Source organism: Mirounga leonina, unplaced genomic scaffold (genome assembly GCF_011800145.1).
Source record: "Mirounga leonina isolate KUSES-001 unplaced genomic scaffold, KU_Mleo_1.0 Mir_170, whole genome shotgun sequence".
NCBI classification, from domain to species: domain Eukaryota; kingdom Metazoa; phylum Chordata; class Mammalia; order Carnivora; family Phocidae; genus Mirounga; species Mirounga leonina.
In genome coordinates, this window is record NW_023270433.1 from 7202859 (window position 1) to 7221669 (window position 18811).

At 50.8% G+C, this 18811-nt stretch overlaps 1 protein-coding gene and 1 non-coding gene across 4 annotated transcripts in view; both read right to left on the bottom strand.

The window, feature by feature from the left end:
• ODF2 (outer dense fiber of sperm tails 2) overlaps positions 1-17280 on the bottom strand; it is a 33535-nt gene extending 16255 nt beyond the window's left edge. The window contains exons 1-8 of one of the 3 annotated variants that reach the window (XM_035015700.1): positions 17117-17280; positions 14340-14430; positions 13332-13448; positions 12982-13050; positions 7489-7659; positions 6475-6635; positions 5547-5676; positions 4814-4945 (exon numbers count right to left, since the gene is read on the bottom strand). In XM_035015700.1, the coding sequence (XP_034871591.1) occupies positions 4814-4945; positions 5547-5676; positions 6475-6635; positions 7489-7659; positions 12982-13050; positions 13332-13448; positions 14340-14430; positions 17117-17280 (1035 nt within the window). Of the gene's footprint in view, positions 1-4813; positions 4946-5546; positions 5677-6474; positions 6636-7488; positions 7660-12924; positions 13051-13331; positions 13486-14339; positions 14431-17116 lie in introns of all 3 variants that reach the window. The other 2 variants (XM_035015699.1, XM_035015701.1) reach the window with 2 other exon arrangements.
• Positions 4159-4345, bottom strand: LOC118018259. Its single transcript, XR_004681345.1, has one exon. It is a non-coding gene; the product is annotated as a U2 spliceosomal RNA (small nuclear RNA).
• Positions 17281-18811: the final 1531 nt, after the last annotated feature.

The following is an 18811-nucleotide window of genomic DNA, read 5'->3' on the forward strand; positions in this document are numbered from 1 at the left end:
TTTTTAAAGATTTTATTTATTTATTTGTGAGAAAGAACGAGCACAAGCAGGGTGAAGGGCAGAGGGAGAAGCAGACTCCCCGCCGAGTGGGGAGCCTGACGCAGGGCTTGGTCAGGACCATGCTAAAGGCAGATGTTCAATCGACTAAGCCACCCAGGCGCCCCAAAGACTTGATTTTTTTCTTAAGTTTTTTTTTTTTAAAGATTTTATTTATTTATTTGACAGAGAGATAGAGAGGACAAGTAGGCAGAGCAGCAGGCAGAGGGAGACAGAGAAGCAGGCTCTCCGCTGACCAGGGAGCCCAATGCAGGGCTCGATCCCAGGACCCCGGGACCCTGACCTGAGCCGAAGGCGGATGCTTAACCGACCGAGCCACCCAGGCACCCCCGGATTACTTGATTTTTTAAAAACAGCTTAATTGAGAAGCACCTGGCTGGCTCAGGGGGTGGAGTGAATGACTCTTGAGATTACTCAAAAATTTAAAAAAACCTCGGGGTGCCTGGGTAGCTCAGTCGTTAAGCGTCTGCCTTCAGCTTGGGTCATGGTCCCAGGGTCCTGGGATCGAGCCTCGCATTGGGCTCCCTGCTCGGCAGGAAGCCTGCTTCTCCCTCTCCCACTCCCACTCCCCCTGCTTGTGTTCCTGGTCTCGCTATCTCTTCTGTCAAATAAATAAAATCTTAAAAAACAAATAAGTGAATGAATGAATAAAATCTTTAAAAAACAAAAACAAACAAACAAACCGGGGCACCTGGGTGGCTCAGTCACTAAGCGTCTGCCTTCGGCTCAGGTCATGATCCCAGGGCCCTAGGATCAAGCCCAGCATCGGGCTCCCTGCTCAGCAGGAAGCCTGCTTCTCCCTCTCCGCCTCTCCCCCTGCTTGTGTTCCCTCTCTCTCATTGTGTCTCTGTCAAATAAATAAATAAAATCTTTAAAAACAAACAAACAGGGGGCGCCTGGGTGGCTCAGTTGGTTAAGCGACTGACTGCCTTCGGCTCAGGTCATGATCCTGGAGTCCTGGCATCGAGTCCTGCATCAGGCTCCCTGCTCAGCAGGGAGTCTGCTTCTCCCTCTGATCCTCCTCCATCTCATGCTCTCTCTGTCTCATTCTCTCTCTCAAATAAATAAATAAAATCTTTAATAAATAAATAAATAAATAAATAATAAAAACAAACAAACAGGGATGCCTGGGTGGCTCAGTCGTTAAGCGGCTGCCTTCGGCTCGGGTCATGGTCCCGGAGTCCTGGGATCGAGCCCTGCATCGGGCTCCCTGCTCGGCAGGGAGCCTGCTTTTCCCTCTGCCAGCTGCTCCCCCTGCTTGTTCTCTCTCTCTCTCTCTCTCTGACAAAAAAATAAATAAAACAAAAAAAAAAAAACCCAAACCTTTATTGAGATGAAAATTCAGATACCATCACAAATCACCCATTTAAAATGCACAACTCAATGGTTTTTGGCATATTGCATTATTAATTTAATTGTGGTTAAACATTCATAACATAAACCTTGCCAGGGGCGCCTGGGTGGCTCAGTCGTTAAGCTTCTGCCTTCGGCTCAGGTTCCTGGGATTGAGCCCCACATTGGGCTCCCTGCACAGCAGGGAGTCTGCCTCTCCCTCTGCCCTTCCCCCTCCGCAACTTGTGCTTGCACGTTCTCTCTCAAATAAATAAAATCTTAGAAAACAAAACATAAACCTTGCCACTTTTACCATTTTTTAAGTGTAAAATTCAGTGGCATATAGTACGTTCACAATGTTCTGCAACCATCACTACTCGCTAATTCCAGAACATTTTCATCATCCCACAGGAAAGCCTGTACCTGTTGAAGTAATCTCTTTGTCCCCCTCCCCCAGCCCCCAGCAACCACTAATCTGCCTTTTCTCCAGCATGACTCTACATTTTTAACCTCTCCCCATGCATAGCCTCTGGGCAATGGGGCTGTTCATCATCAGGTTGCACAACTGCAAACATTGTAGCAATGTACGGTGCTGGGCTGGGCCCGAGTAAGTGTCTTTATAGGGTTGATACCAAGAGGAGGAATGACTGGGCCAGGTTTGTGAGCTGAAATGACCTACAAAATGCCTGCGTGGATGTGCATGGCCACAGGCAGAACAGGAGGGCCCTGGGCGGCAGGCCAGTCTTTGCCAGCAAGACTCCTGCTGTTTTAGCTTGCATTTTTCTAACTACTCATATGTTTATCAGCCATTGAGTTCCCTCTTCCCCCAACTGCTGCTCCCCTTGCCCATCTTCCCAACAGGCTGAGTCTGTGAACCTTCTGTATTCTTCCCTAGAGGGGGGCTCGCCCTCCCTTTCCCTCTCAGGCTCACAGGTTCCCTTCACAAGCCAGGACAAGACAGGGAGCGGTGAGAAGCCAGCATTGTGGTTTCTCCAGCAACAGGGAGGCAAACACAGGATGAAAGCTTAGGCCTGATGGGGCTCCCACTGCCCTTTAATGCCATGTCTTCTGAGCTTCCAAGGGGACACTACACAAATTAACACAGTCGCACCAAATCCCCCATTCTAAGGAGCCATGTACTACCACCACCCCAATTTTTAAGAGGAGATGGAGGCTGGGAGAAGTGAGGTGAGCTGCGCAAGATCACAGAGCTGGAAATGGCAGAGCTGGGCCCTAAGCCAACGGACTCCACTGAGTGTTCCTAGCAAGCACCGAGGTGAGGGGCCCCGTCCCAAGTGCCACATGGGCAGGAGGAAATGAGAACCTGGACCAAACGTGGAGCACCTGCTGTGGGTGGGAGTCCAAATTGGCTGACCCTTCATCTCCAATGGGAGATTCTAGGATTCCAGGACAGTAGAAGCTAAGGGGTCAAAATGGAAAAAACTGGGTAGAAGAGGTTTTGGGGGGCCACGGTCCCAGGACAAACAGCAGCAGCACCTACCACCTACCACACACCAAACACCTACTGGGTGCTAAGCAGTATGACACTCCCTCCTCATCCATGTCCTCACATGATGCCATATGGAAGATGCTATTCCCATTTTACAGGTGGGAAACTAAGACCGAGAGAGGTTAAAAATTGCCCACCCAAGAACACTGAGCCAGACATTAAACAGGTATTAATGATTTTAAGAGAGTAATTTAGCTGTAACTAATAAAACTGATAGAAATATATTCTAGAAACTCTTGGGTATACCAGGATAGTGTACATGAAGACCCAAAATAACACAGCTTGTAAAAGCAAACTGAAAATATGTTTCCATCAACAGAAGAAAGGTAGTCATTGTGGTAGTCATTAAAATGGAACATAGCAGTGAAAATTAACTACCTTAGTCCTCAGGGATAAAAGTGGATGAATCTCAAAAATACTGAGTGGGGGCGCCTGGGTGACTCTGTCAGTTAAGCGTCTGATTCTTGGTTTTGGCTCAGGTCATGATCTCAGGGTCCTGAGATCGAGCTCCGCGTAGGGCCCTGCTCAACAGGGAGTCTGCTTGGGATTCTCTCTCCCTCTCCTTCTGTCCCTCCCCCTGCTTGCTCTCTCCCTCTCTCTCGTCCTCTCAAATAAATCTTTGAAAAAAATATATTGAGTGAAAAAAGAAAACTCAGGGGCGCCTGGGTGGCTCAGTTGGTTAAGCAACTGCCTTCAGCTCAGGTCATGATCCCAGGGTCCTGGGATCGAGTCCCGCATCGGGCTCCCTGCTCTGCGGGGAGCCTGCTTCTCCCTCTCCCACTCCCCCTGCTTGTGTTCCCTCTCTCGCTGTGTCTCTCTCTGTCAAATAAATAAATAAAATCTTAAAAAAAAAAAGAAAAGAAAAAAGAAAACTCAGAATAATACGCATGGAACCATATCATTTACGTAAAGTTTGTATTATGTCATGTATACGTAAGTGATAAAGATGATCAGATTGAAGATAAAGGATCCCTCTGATAAGCTTATCCCCAAAGGAGACACAAGAGGGATTTAACTACCTGGATAAGATTTTGTTTGGAAAGCTGGCTGGGGCGCACACGGTTTTATACTACTTATTTAAATACTAATTTCTGGGGGCGCTTGGCTGGCTCCATTGGTAGAGCATGTGACTCTTGATCGTTTTGAGTTCGAGCCCCACGTCAGGTGTGGAGCCCACTTAAAAAAAAATTAAATAGGGGCGCCTGGGTGGCTCAGTCAGTTAAGCGTCTGCCTTCAGCTCAGGTCATGATCTCAGGGTCCTGGGATCGAGCCCTGCGTTGGGCTCCCTGCTCAGTGGGGAGTCTGCTTCTCCCTCTCCGTCTGGGCTCTCCCTCTCTCTAATAAATAAATAAATAAATGCTTTTAAAAAACATTAAATGAATAAAAATATTAAACTGACAAGAACAGATACTACACTTGAATTTAGCCAAAAAGCCGAGAAGCAATTAAATAAAAATGTTAAATGCTAATTTTTTAAAAATCCAAACAAGAAGTTGACAATGCTAAAAAAACAAAAAACAAAACACCATACTATGGTCTCTGGTTTGAGCCCAACAGGGAGACAGCTATTTATACCGTTGGTCTTTCCAGAATCATTTGCTAATACAGAACATCATTAGGAACCCATCTTTTAAGAAAACAGAGCGCTACCCTACAGTTGGCGTCTGCCAGCCCCGAGCCATCCTCTGTTTAACCAAGGGCCGGGCCTCCCCCTGATGCCTCAGCTCCTTCCCGCGCCACCAGCCCCAGCTTCAACAATGAAGGCAGCACCCTCTGCCGGGTGACCAGCACCTCACGGGAACACTGGTCACATCTTTCTACAGCCCTCTCAGGTCGGGCACGGAGAGTACCTTTTTGTCACAGACGAGGAACTGAGGCTCAGAGCAGATGAGCCTGCAGAGGCCAGGAGCTCACCTCTTTACAGTGCTGTTCCCTCAGCAGGTCTCGGAGGGTGCGGTTGGTCTCTTCAAATGTGCTCAGCTTCTGCAGGAGAAGTTCCTTCTGCCTCGTTAGGGTGTTGATGTCCGTGCAGGTCATTTGTTTCTCCTGGAAGACAGCAGGCAGTCTTACAAGGTACACGGGGAGAAGGGAGGAGGCGGCAGAGGCAGGCCCCTCTTAAGAGGTGCTGGTGCCGGGAGGCCCAATAAGAAGCCCTTGGCTGTGTACAGGACCACAGGGGTCAAAGGCAGGCTTCCCAGAGGAGATGAACCTGGAAGGACGGGGGCAGGAGCTGAGTCAGCTGAGAGCAACAAGTGGGGAGAAGGGCTGGGGAGCTCAGGGTAGGCAAGTGCAGTTAGGGCAGGCTTCCTGGAGGAAGAGGAAGAGGACGACACCTGGTGGCTGATAACTCGCAGGAATCAAACTGTGGCTGACACTTGCAGGAATCAGACTTAGGCCTTGACTCACTGTGATCCCAGGAGACCCATGATGAGGTCTCCTCAGAGACCCTGGCCACCAGAGGTCATCCTCGAGGATCAGGCCCTGGAAGTGAGAGTGGGGGTGGGGGCTGAGGAGTTAAGTGTGCCCTCCCCTGGCCTGGAGATGTCATAAAGTCAGCCTGATGACTGCGTAAAGACCCCTCCCTAGCTTGCAACTTGCCTGCATCTGGGCCCAGTCCCAGGGCTGGGTGGTTCTGCCTGCCACCTACCGTCTTCAGCTTCCCGATAGTATCCTTCAAGGCCATGACTTGCTTGGCAGCAGCCGCCCCATCCATTTCAGCTTCTACCAGCTTGGACATGAGGCACTCCTTCTCCTGCTGGAGGTGTTTCTTCTGAAGCCTGGGGCCAGAGAGAATAGTGCTCTGTGAGCCCTCCCAGGCCCCGGCCCGCTCAGAGCTCTGAGGCTCGCCTCACAATGCCCTGCGAGGCTCATCTCCTGGTCAGGGAACAGTGGGGGAGGGGGAGGGAGGCTCCTGGAAGGGCACCTGGGCACCAGAGCAGGGCCTTCATCTCAGCTGACATTATGCCAGCCGTGGCCCTGCTTGCCTCTCAGCCACTTAGCATCACCTCTGTCCCCAGCCTTCACCACAGTCTCGTAACCACCACCTTCAGATCCGCTTTTGAGCCGTCCCATGCATTCTTCACCCTGGAGCCACGTCTGGCCCCACCACTCCCTGCTTTGAAAACCCTTCCATGGCCCCTCAATGCAAACTCCTCAAAGCGACTGCTAAGAATGGCCCCTGCCAACCTCCATGGCACCCCTGCCCTCTGCCCACCCGTCTCCTCACTATGGCCCACTTTCCAATTCCCAGTCGCAAACTCCTCCCTTGGGGCTTTCACTCGTGATCCCACACGCCTTCTTCCCCGGCACCTACTGCCTATCTTCTAACCACCCTGCAGGGCTCTCCTTAAACGTCGCTTGTTCCAGAAAAGCTTCCCTGCCCCCACTGCACCCTGTGGGGTCCTTGTCCTCCCTCACAGCGTGAACCAGTAACTAGCCTGTGGCTGGTGACCAGCCGTAAGCCTGGGTGCACTGTGACCCGGGGACGGCGCCCGGGCCTGCCTCCGTCGCTTGCCGTTCCCAGGGCCTGCGGCGGCCGGGCGGGAGGAGCACACTGCGGGGCGGGGCCGCCTTACACGGTGAAGTCCTTCTCCTCCTTGATGCGCTCAATGTTGTGTCTCAGCACCGTGTTCTCATGCTCGGTCTCGGCCAGCTCGTGGGCCACCTCCTCCAGCTCTTCCTTGCGCTCCTCCAGGAACCTCTTGGCCATCTGGCGCTCACCCTTCTGCATCTTGACCTGTGCGGGAGCATGCGGGCAGGGGCCGCTGAGGGGGGGCTCCTTCTCTGCCACATTGCTAGGCCCGTTGCTTTGGGCCAGTTAAGGGCACCTCCGAGTGACAGACACATAGGTACTTAGGTCCTGCTGGGCACAATCTCAGTTGATCAGCACAGAGATGAGGGACAGACACTGTTCATCTCATTTCCTTGTTACTGAGTTCCGAGTACAGAGAGAGCCCAAGTGACCGACTTGCTGGTTGGGGACAGAGCCAGGATACAGACCGTGGTTCACTGGCACACCACAGGGGAGGTGTCACAAAAAGGCCCATGCTCCGCGGGCTTTGGAGAAAGGGCTGTTGCCAGGCAGCCAGCCCCAGGTTCTCCAGGTGGGCCCATGAGCCCCAAATGCAGGGCAGGGGATTAAAGACACAGGCCATGTCAGCTGTCAAGACCTGGGTCTTGATCTTGCCCAAAGACAGAGCCTACCAACTGACGACAAACTTCCTTCACCTCCTTGGGGCTTTGTTCTCTTTCCAAACTGCTGTGTAAAAATGGGGAACAGAGGTCCCAGTGTCACAGTCACGTCATCTCCAAAATGGGGGCGATACCCCCACTGGCTTCATCTACTGCTGTGACAAGTCAAACCAGGGCGTCCATACAGAGCACCAGGTGGGGTCAGAGCCAGGCCCCGGGCTAAGTGCTCGGTGCCCCGGGGCTACCTCCTCAGAGGCATCTGAAGCCCTGGGCAGCGTGCTGAGAAGGGCGGGAGGCCCACAGGCGGACAGCCCCAAGGAAGCAGGCCACCAGGAACCGACCTGGGCGGTCTGTCACATCCTCAGGGCCCTAGCTACTCCAGCCCCCACCTCCCTCACCTCAGACTTGAGACAACCAACCGCGTTCATTAGACTGTCAATCTTCTTATCATAACGGTTCATTTTACAGTGACCCGAGTCATCATCTTCTGTAGAGAGGTCACTTAACCGCATCACCGAGACCAGCTTTTCTGAAGATGGTGGCGTGATCTCCAGACAATGAGGTGGATTCTGATGCAGAGGAAGGAGAGACACGTGAACTCATAAGGCAAGGCAGCAAGCATCGGTTCCAGCGCACCTGCTTTGTCCAACGGAGGCGGGAAGAGCTAAACCGCTGAGGGACGGCCCCAGAGACCCTAGGACGGACAGTGCACCGGGCCTTCTCGATGGAACGTTACCTACCCACGTTTACATGAGGTTTCTGAAGATTCTCTACCAAGAAATAAACCTGTGTTACAATGCCAAGTTTAAAATAAAGGATAGAACAGACTGGCAAAAATAGTAATAATACCCCACGTTGGCAAAATTTGGGGGCAAGAGATGTTTTCATATACCTAGGGTAAAAGGGAAATAAGTCAAAAGTCTTTTAAGTGAGTATGAATGTGTGACAGTGGATAGCTGCGAGTAACACAAATCTGCTATGAAAGGTATTTTAGGGACAAGTGAGTAAATCTGAGTATGCACCAGATATATGATAATAAGAAATAAAGTTGTTAGGATTAATCACTGTTATTTTGGTTACATAGAAAAATATTATTAGAAATGCATACTGAGGGGCGCCTGGGTGGCTCAGTTGGTTAAGCAACTGCCTTCGGCTCAGGTCATGATCCTGGATCCCGGGATCGAGTCCCGCATCGGGCTCCCTGCTCAGCGGGGAGTCTGCTTCTCCCTCTGACCCTCCGCCCTCTCATGCTCTATCTCATTCTCTCTCTCAAATAAATAAAATCTTTAAAAAAAAAATGCATACTGAATAATTTAGGGGTCGAAAGGGTATGATGTCTGGAAAATATTTATTTAAATGCATCAGCATAAATACGTATTTTTTAAATCAAATGCATGTGCCCCAGGGCGCCTGGGTGGCTCAGTCATTAAGCGTCTGCCTTCGGCTCGGGTCATGATCTGAGGGTCCTGGGATCGAGCCCCGCATCGGGCTCCCTGCTCCGCGGGAAGCCTGCTTCTCCCTCTCCCACTCCCTCTGTTTGTGTTCCCTTCTCTCACTGTATCTCTCTCTGTCAAATAAATAAATAAAAATCTTAGAAAAAAAAAGGCATGTGCCCCTCTGAAAAGTTTATGTAAAGCTGTATAACCCTTTGCTTGTAAGACTCCAGATAGAAAGATATCATAATCTGGGAGCCAGGGTCTCCATGGGTTTCTGATATGTTGAACTTGACTCTCTCAGTCTGTAAGTTTATTCTGTTGCATTAAGTAATTGTTATTTCTCATTTTTTGTACAGTTCTGTGCTCCTCTTTAGCTGACGTGGCCAACCTGTGCCAATTTCCAGGGGAAGAAGAATAAAAGGAGTATTCAGTAAGAGAGTAACTCTTGTGCCAAACAAGTAGGACTTAACAGGGTACAATGTTAAAACTGCATGTGCCCTTTGTCCCGGCAATTCTATTTCTAGGGACTTATCAAGAATATTTATGAATGTGAATCAATATTTAAAATCAAGGCAAGATGGGACGCCTGGGTGGCTCAGTCGTTAAGCGTCCGCCTTTGGCTCGGGTCATGATCCCAGGGTCCTGGGATCGAGTCCCACATGAGGCTCCTTGCTCAGTGAGGAGCCTGCTTCTCCCTCTCCCTCTGCTGCTCCCCCTGCTTGTGCTCTCTCTCTCTGACAAATAAAAATCTTTAAAAGAATAAAAAATAAAAAATAAGTAAATAAATAAATAAATAAAATCAAGGCAAGGATAGAGACAAACGTATGACAAGAGAGTATTGGTTAAATATATCACGGTACAAATATACACACAATGGAATACTGCCTTAAAAAATAATGTGCAATGTAAATATAGTCAAAATGTTAAAAAAGAATATAATCAAAAATAAAATAAAAAAGTGAAATATGGTCCCATTGTTACAAAAATCAAAACAAGGAGTCTCTTCATAAGAAGAGATCAGGCAGACTTCCACCGAGAAGTTCCAGAGCTCTTCTCAGACTGGTGGGATGACAGGTGTTTTTTACTTTCTTCCTTGTGTTGGTTTGGATTTTCTAATTTTTCAACAGCGACTATGCATTGCTTTTTTAAGACAAAAAGTTTGCAATTTTTAAAAGAAGGATAATAGGACAATATGTAGTATGATTACAATGATATTTTAAAACCCAAAACTATGCACAGGAAAAAGTGTGACAGTAAATATACCAAAATGTTAGCAGTTTCAGGAGGGTGGTTCCCCTGGGGGGTGGTAATAACAGCATCAGGACCAGAGGGGAGCTTCTGGGGAAGCTGGTGATGATGTGGTTTCTTAAGCGGGGAAGCAGTTACACGGTATATTGTTTGTAAAAATTCATCAATCAAGCAATACATTTCTGATGTGTGTACTTTCCAATACTTTTCACACAAAGCTTTTAAAACTTAATAGCAGCCGCATTAGAGTAGTAAGATTACAGGTGACGGTCTATTTGTCTGTATTTTCAACTTCCCATAATAAAAAATAGATCACTTTCAATAATAGGGTAGAGAAAAAACCCAGACCTCCTTTCTCCCAAAGGTGATCAATCTATACCAGAAGGGGTTTTAAAAAATCAAACAAGAATCCCCACATGTACATAGCAGCTTCTGAGGTCCATGCCCAGCTCATCCCATATTTCCTCACCGTAGGGTCTTTCTCCCTTGTCCACAATGGAAAGGGTCAGGCTAGGTCTTTCCGGAAACAAAGAGCACCACTGGGAAGGGGAAAGGCACTGGCTCAAGAGGGCTGCATGAAATACAGCTACTATTTGAGAGACAAGTCACCTCCCTGGGCTTCTCCATTCCTAGGATTCTGCAGCTAGAGGACTGAAAGCGGACATTTGAGCTTTCCAGGGGGACCATAGCTCCTAGCAACCTCGGTCAACAGGGAGGTCAATTTCCATAGTGGCAGATCTTCAATGTATACTTCAAAACTACAAGTCTTTTCGGTTTTTTAAAAAAGCATTTTTTTTAAAGATTTTATTTTTTTATTTTATGTAACCTCCACCCCTAACGTGGGGCTCAAACTCAAGGCCCTGAGATCAAGAGTCACACGCTCCACCGACTGAGCCAGCCAGGTGCCCCTAAAAAGCAATTTTCATTATAAAATATAATATGCTTGTTATAATGAAATTCAAGCAGACCATAAAAAATAAAGCCCCCTCCAACCCAGAGGTAATCACTGCTTACTACTTCCTGTATATCTCTCCAGAAAATGTTATACATATACAAACATATGCATATACACATGGATACAGATGTCCTTTCTTTTTCTTTTCTTTTTTTTTAAAGTAAGCTCTGCGCCCAATGTGGGGCTCAAACTCACAACTCCAAGATTAAGAGTCGCATGCTCTGTGTCCTAAGCCAGCCAGGTGCCCCACAGACACCCTTTTTTGCACAAATAGGGCCAAACTCTACATGCTGTGTGGCTCTGTGCTTCATCATCATTTATAAATCCATCTTTGGATTGTATGGATGTACACTGCATGAGTGTATCATCATTTAACCAATACCTCCTGATAGACATTTAGGTTGCTTCCAATTTTTCTCTCTTACAAACATCTTGATACATCATCCCTGTACTCTTCTGTGACTTTTTAAGGATAAATTTCCGTATCAGTTGTCAAGGTGCCAAGAGAATTACTGTCCTTTTTTTTTTTAGCCACGCCTCAACATGTTTTGCTTATCCATCCATCCATCCATCCATCCATCCATCTGTGCAGTAATTCTTGCAGCATATGTTTCTGGAGACTTGGTGCCAGACACTGCGGGGCCCTGGGGTGACAGTCGCAGACTCGCAGGCATACCCCTCCTAAAACTACAGAATCAATTCCTAGATATAAAACTATAGCATCCTTGGGGTGCCTGCCTGGTTCAGTCGATGAGCGTGCAAATCTCGATCTCGGGGTTGTGAGCTCAAGCCCCACAGGGGGTGAAGAGATTAAAAATTTAAATATCTGGAAAAAAATTTTTAAAAACCCGAACCATAGCATCAATGTTTAGATAAATGCTCCACAGCTATTAAATAGCTTCACCATCCTCTCAAAATGGTCTAAAAAGGTTTGCTGATTTCTCATATGCTTGTCAACATGAGATATCGGTGAGCTTTTTAACTATATTCCATTCAACAAAAATGAGAGCTTGTGTTTGTTTTTAAAATATAGTTTTTTTTCATTTATGTCTCACTGATTATTAGTGAGGTACATGTAGCAAAAAATGGAAGACAGCATTTTAATTCCAATCTTTCTTATATAAGTATTTGCATATATATAAGTATGTATGTATATACACACACACACATATACACACACATACATACATACTGGTCGGCACACTTTTATTTGTATCGTTTATTCCCTAGAATACCCCATACTCCCTTTGTCTCTTAGGAAAAACTGGTAAATCAGGGAGTCACACCCGTGAAGTAGGACTTCAGAGTAATTACTTTTATTTTTTATTTCTAATTTTAAAAGTAATCAACTATTGGCAAAAGACTGAATGTTTCAAAACGAGCCAGGCACCATCCCCACCTCAAAGCAGCCTCAGGTCTTTTTTACTCGCCCCGATTACGAGATCTTTGTCTAAAATGCAGCCATAAGGTCTTGCCTCATCACTGAGGTTTTTCATTGCAATTGACTAGAATGTAAGCCTAAGGAGGGGTATGCCTGCGAGTCTGCGGCTGTCACCCCAGGGCCCCGCAGTGTCTGGCACCAAGTCTCCAGAAACATATGCTGCAAGAATTACTGCACGGATGGATGGATGGATGGATAAGCAAAACATGTTGAGGTGTGGCTAAAAAAAAAAAAAAAAAAAAAAGGACAGTAATTCTCTTGGCACCTTGACAACTGATACGGAAGGCAATCATTCCCTGAGATTGTTCCAAAAGTGCTTTTGATGACATCTGTGGAATACACGCATGATCTCTTATGAGGACTACCTCATAAGAGGTACGCTTCAGATGCTATCACGGTTACACGGGGAAAGACATGTGGCTCCGCACACACAGATCAGAGAGGCCAAGGGTGCAACTTCTAGAATGAGACCTCCCTCATCCCTGACTCCAGCTCTGCTACTTTCTCTGGGACTTCATCTCTCTGAGCCTTGGTTTCCTCGTCTGTCCATGGGGAGAGTGAGACCTACCACCTGGCAGTGGTATTAAGGGCTCTAGAACATTCGTGTACTTTCAGGGTTTAGCCAGGCCACTCACTAAACAGGACCTACTGGGACATCTCTAATAGTGACAGCTGACCCTGAATCATACCGAGTTTGAGGCCTGCTAGAACCTGACCAGTCCGAGAAGAAAAGCCTGAACAAGAATGAGCCTACCTCCCACTTGCATCCCACATGCCGGGCGGATGATTTTCCAGGGGGCATCCAAGGTACCTTGGTTTTCACCCGGACACTCCGCCGCACATTCACGGTGTCCCCTTTCATTCCACGCTTATGAGATTTCTGTGGAAAGGGACAAACCCAGGGTCACTTCCCCACACAGCTGGCCGTGGTCTCCTCTGGTGGCATCCACTTCCAACTCTGCAGGGGAGCCTCTTCTGACTAAGGCTACCACTGCCATTTCTGGATGACAGTGCCGCCTACCTTCTAGCCAGGCAGCCGACCTCTGAAAGCAAGTGCATTTGTCTCCCAAACCTTTGTGGAGTTTGAAGCCCGAGGAGGCCGTGCTGGGAGGGGTCACCCTGCTCCACAGCCTTCACCTCGCCCGACTGGCATGCTCCTACCTGGCCGCTGGTCGCTGATGGTTTCGGGAGTTTTTTTATGTGGACGTGGACAGGAGTGTTCTCATCCACATGAACATGTAAGGGGGGCGTTGAAGAGCGGTCCCTCATGCTTCGCTTCTGGCAGGCGGGGGAGGGCAACACAAAAAAGGTTGATCTGTGGATGAGTAAACTGGCATAAAAAACTGAGCTCACAGCCTCTGGGGGCCACTGAAAGCCTAGCCACCAAGCGAGCAGGACAGCTACCAACTACTGGCATGCAGGCTGGAACCAGGGTAGTAGCACTGTTCAGCAGACTCCCGCAGAGATCCCGGCTGAAGACCACCTGGACGATCTAGGTCCACTCAAGACAGGGGTCTGCAAGACCTGCGGGTTCCCCAAAAGAGTGCGAACCCAGGCCCCGGGGTCCTCAGAGCCGAATCTCCTTCCGAGCCTGCTGGAAGGCAGAGCTCCTCTGTAGACTCAGTGTAGCACTAAGCTGGAAAGCAGGGGCCTCCTTCTGCCCCGTGATCTGATCTGCGCATGCACGGCAGCACAGAACACACACCACATGGTTAGAGTGCACAATCAGGCAGGCAGGAGGCAGGTGGAAGATGAGGAAAACGGGAGGCTAAAGGAAATGCTGAGATGAGAAGGTTGTATTGACTCGGAAGAGAACCCGAGCAGGGCCGAACCCCCCCAGCCACACACACCCCTTGCCCCACTACCCGCAACCCGTCCCCTCCCCGTTCTCTTTTCTTCTTTTTTTTTTTGGAAAATGTGTTCTCAGGACTTCTGGAATTTGGAAGGATTAGGTGAAGACATCCTCCTCACACCCAGCAGCTTTAGCACAGGCAAAAAAACCAAAACCAGAACCAACCCCCCCAATGAGCAGGATATGCAGGAAAGCTTCTAGCAGAGCACTAGGCCACAGTGGTGGGGGCGGGGAAAGGCAGCTCCTGGAAAAGGCGAGCCGAAGCATTTTTGGTGGGGCCAGAGACCGGAGGGCTGCTCCAGGGGCACGTCACCTACCGTCACGGTCACACTGGGTGCGCCACAAGGTGTCCTCAAGACCTTTTTCTGCGTGAGACTTGTTACTCCGTTCTTCCCGCACGATGGAAACCTGCACCCAGGCACAAGAACCAGATTGTAAGCAGAAAACTAGGGCTCTTCTATCTCTTAGATCTCCCGAAATGACACGAGTGAACGGCTAGGAGAACCAGTCTGGTCTCACTTGGCTCCCTTTACATGGCCACCGAACACACATGGTGCACCCGGCAGGGGGATGGAAACGGGGTGATGGGCATTCGCAGGGCTGGCCTTTTAACCTCTGCGGTCGCATCACAAGTATTGTGACCTTTTGCTGAAAAGCCCAGCTGTCATCCCGTCAGATGACAAAAAGCAGGCAGCATGGGAGCACCAGGCAAGGTACTAGTGTGGCCAAGGGTGAAAGTGCCCAGGACTGTGCCCGGAGCAGAAGCGGCCCTGGAAAAATGCTCCGGAAGTGACAGACATCAAAAGACAGAGCAGCAGGCCCAGGAACAAAGTCCCTGTGACTCAAATTCATAAAATTAACAGTCACATATTCAAGTAAGCTGATGGAAAGTTACCACGTCCCCAAATATTCTACTTGCTACCCTTTAAAATCCTGCGAAGCAGGGTTATTTTTGTTTTGGAGAGGTTTTGTTTGTTTGTTTTTAATACTATGTGCAATTTAGCATGTTCATACATAAACAGCCCCATCACCAGGTCTGCAAATATAGCAAAAGTTTCATCTCCAATATTTGGCAGCAGAGCATCCAAGAATTCCACGACAGAAAGGGACTTGGAAAATTCATCTGATCCATCCCACTACCTCCTGACAGCCTCCAAATAGGACTTCCATCCTCCCCACAAATACTTAGGGGAGAATAATGCAACCTAAAAATGCAACAGAAAAATGCTTGAGCCCTTTAGCATGCATCCTGTTGTATGTGTAGCACACCTTGACGAAAAAGAAAAAAATATTTATTGCATCCTACTCATCATTTAGGTGAGGAATACCAAATCTGAGTAGACAGATTCTTTTTTCCCTCCTCACTTAAAAGCCAACAGATGGGGGAAATCTGTCTCCCCCTGCGGGCTTGCCATCAAATCACCTGGACAGCATCAACACCTTATTAACTCCTACATCACTGTTATTTACATGTAGCTTCCTTTCAAAAAGGACCTATGCCTAGTACTCCATGAAGACAATGGGGGCCCTGTGTGCTAGGAGGAACTGGGGCACCTGGGGAAGGGAGGGCAAGAGGGAGGCAGAGCTGGGATTGCGAGCAAGCACTTTTTTCCTCCTTCCCTTCAAAAATGACTTTTCAATGTTTTGTTCCAGACTTTCAATACACAGAACAGGGAAGCTGAAAAGAGAAGCCTCCAGCGAGCCTGGCCTGGGGGACCCTGACCACCTGCCCCTGCCCTTCTGCGGAGGCGCCCCCCACGTTGGCAGTACCTGGGGGAGCCGCCTGAGGATGAGGCAGACATGGTTAGGCATCAAAGCCGCAAAGGTGGGCAATTGGGTCAGCAGGCTCTGCTCAGGGGGACCCAGAGGGGCTTGTCAATGAGAATCTCAGGGGCCCGGCATCAAACGTCCTCTCTGAGGGGAGGAGGGTGGAAGCTTTAGGGGTGGCAGTTGGATGAAAACTTGGGAGGCGCTCCTCTACTGTCCAAGTCGCACAGCAACTGTCCTGCCAAAGTGGGGGGAGATAGGAGAGGCTGAGCGACCTGCGGAGCAGCGCGTGGGTGGCCGGTAGGTGGTGGGGGGCGCGGAGGGAGCGCCCCTCTCCGGGGAGGGACTGGGAACGGAACTTCGGAGGCAAGGACCACCACGCCCAGGCCCCACCCGGGAGAGAAGGTGGGTGGGCCACCAGAGGGAAAACCTGAGGCGCCGGCTGGCGTGCGTGAAGGGCGGGCGGGCACCGCTAGGCCCCCAAGTGGGCCCCAAAGGGCCGAAACCCGCGCAGGGAGCTGGAGGGATATTCGGGGCGGGACCAGGGCAACTGTCTCCTAGGAGAAGGGGCGTTCCCGGGAGAATAGACACCCAGAGAGGACCAATAGTGTTTGAAGGCGGGAGGGGCGGCAGCTGCAGGGGAAAGGTGCTCGCGGCCGCAAGGGGTACCCCCGACGGCGGAGGGAAAATCCTCCCGGGCGCAGCCGCCAGCGACCACTAGGATTCAGTATCCGAGCTGGAGCGGGTCAGACGCCGGGTGGTGCAGGGAACCCCCGGTGGCGTCCCCTGGACGGGTGATCCCACTCCCGCGGGGTCGGGAGGCCGGGAGGCGGCCGCCGGGGGATAGCGCTGCCTACGAGGCGCGGACAATAACTGCCGAGCCGCGGCCCGCAGGGAGGGACAGGCGGCCGCGGCGACGCCCACCGGCGGGCAGGGGGCGCGGGGCCTGTCTCCGTGGACGACCACCCACCAGCGAGCAGGAGGGGACCAGTTTCTGCCCATAGAGAGAAGGGTGAAGCCCTGCCAGAGGGCGGCGGAGGAGGGAGCAGAGTCCTGCCGGAGGCCAGGTTAGGAGGGAGGCGGCCGGCCCGCCCGTTAGCGGGAGGAGAAGAAGGCCCGCGCCGGGGGGGCGGGGCGGGGGCCACATTCTGACGGGAGCCGGACGAGCGCGCCCGGGGGCTGGAGGCGGGGGCGGCCGCCGGGGGGGCGGGGGGCGACGGGGGCTGACGACCCCGGCGGGGGCCATGCTGCCCGTGGGGACGCGGCCCGGCGGGGGCCGCGGAGCGCGCCGGAGCGCCCGGGATCCCGCCTGCCGGCGGCCTCTCACCAGGAGCGACACGGCTGCGCCCAGAAACGTCTCCTTATGAAGTCGTTGAAGTCGGAGGCCAGGGCCGTGCCATGGAGACGCCGCGGCGGATGCAGTCCGGCTCCCGCGGCGGCTCCTCCCCGCTTCCGCCTCCTTTTCCGACACCCGGTCGGCAGCTCGCCCATTGGCCAGTTCAAACCCCCCCGGGAGCCTCTCGGGTTTCGCCATTTAGGCCCAGCCCCTGGCGTCACAGAGATGCCCCGCCCCGCCCGAAGCTCCGCCCACGTCCGGGCCGCGAGTCCCGTCGCCGTGGAGACGCGCGACGCCACTAGCGGGCCCTGCCTCGGCTTGCCCTGCCGTTCAAGGCCCAGCTGACCCTCCGCCATTTTTACCCCGTCTTGGTCCTCTTGGAGTCCCCTAACTCGACGGAGCGCTAAACTCTACCCCAGACCCTTTGATACATGTTAGGAGACCGGGTTCAGACAGGGGACACAGAACACGTTTGTGGCCAGAGCCACGCGCTGCTTCTGGAAATCCAACCCTGTCAATACTCCACCGTTGGTGCACACCACCCAGACTCTCTCCCCTTCCCACAGCGCCTCCTCCGTCCTTGTCCAGGCCAGAGGAAGGGGCCGCGTCCCCCTTGCCCCTCACCGCCCTCCTGCACACTGGGTGCTGCTGTGTGTACAGACCTACTTTGATGAGGTTCTCGCTGAGCCGCCATCTTCTCAACTATGTCCACTGTTGACCAATCAAGGCGGGCTGTCACGTGGCTCACGGCGCCGCCCTGGATTCTGGGAGACTTTAACATCCTCAGACAAACCTGGCCTCAGTCCCTCGACATCCTCGTGTCCATGACTTTCCCCGCACCTCAGCCATGCACCCCAAGGGCCACACAGCTGGTCCACGTGAAATGTGAAATTCCAGCTTCCCCTTCTCCACATAGTACCTGCTCTTCTGGCTTTGTTCTCATCGGCTAGTGCCCACCATATTCATTCCCGTGTTAGGGAGCCCTCCACGTCCGTTCATTTTCTCCCTGAGGTTCTGCAAGGATGAAACCCACACGTCATTACCTCCACCTTCACTTGAGTCCTCACCACCACCCAGAATTGTTCCATTTGTCCCTAGATCCCTTCCCTCTCCCCACGTGGCTTTTCCAAACCTTTGCCTCTTACCATCCCATACTCCAACTCTCCTTTTTCACAGAGAAAAATAAAGCCAAGTAGAATTCCCTCTACCTTCTCCCAGCCTGCCCTCATCTTTAACTTCCCCCATCCTTTAATTCTGCCTTCGGAGGAAGAGATGTCCTTCTTGCTGCTCAAGGTAAACTTCTTGCTGCCAGGCCTAGGCCAGTTATCTCTGTAAAATGTCTCTTGCTACCCCCAGCACAGAATTGTTGATCATTTCTCAATGCTCCCACATTCGTTGAACCAGTATTTATTAAGTTCCTGCTATGTGCTAAACGCAGTTCAAGAAACAACCAACACACCCTACCTAGTCTTTGAGGAGCCCATGGCCAACCTCTCTGATGTGACCAGATAACATGGTTAAAGCTTTCCCCTTCGTGCAGCGCCCAGGTGGCTCAGTCGCCTGGCCAGGATTGGCCACTTTTTTAAAAGAGCAACACCCAGCACTGACAAGGACATTGGGTAACAAGCAATCTTGTATGTTGCTGGTAGGATTAAAAATTGATGTAATATTTTGGGGTGCCTGGGT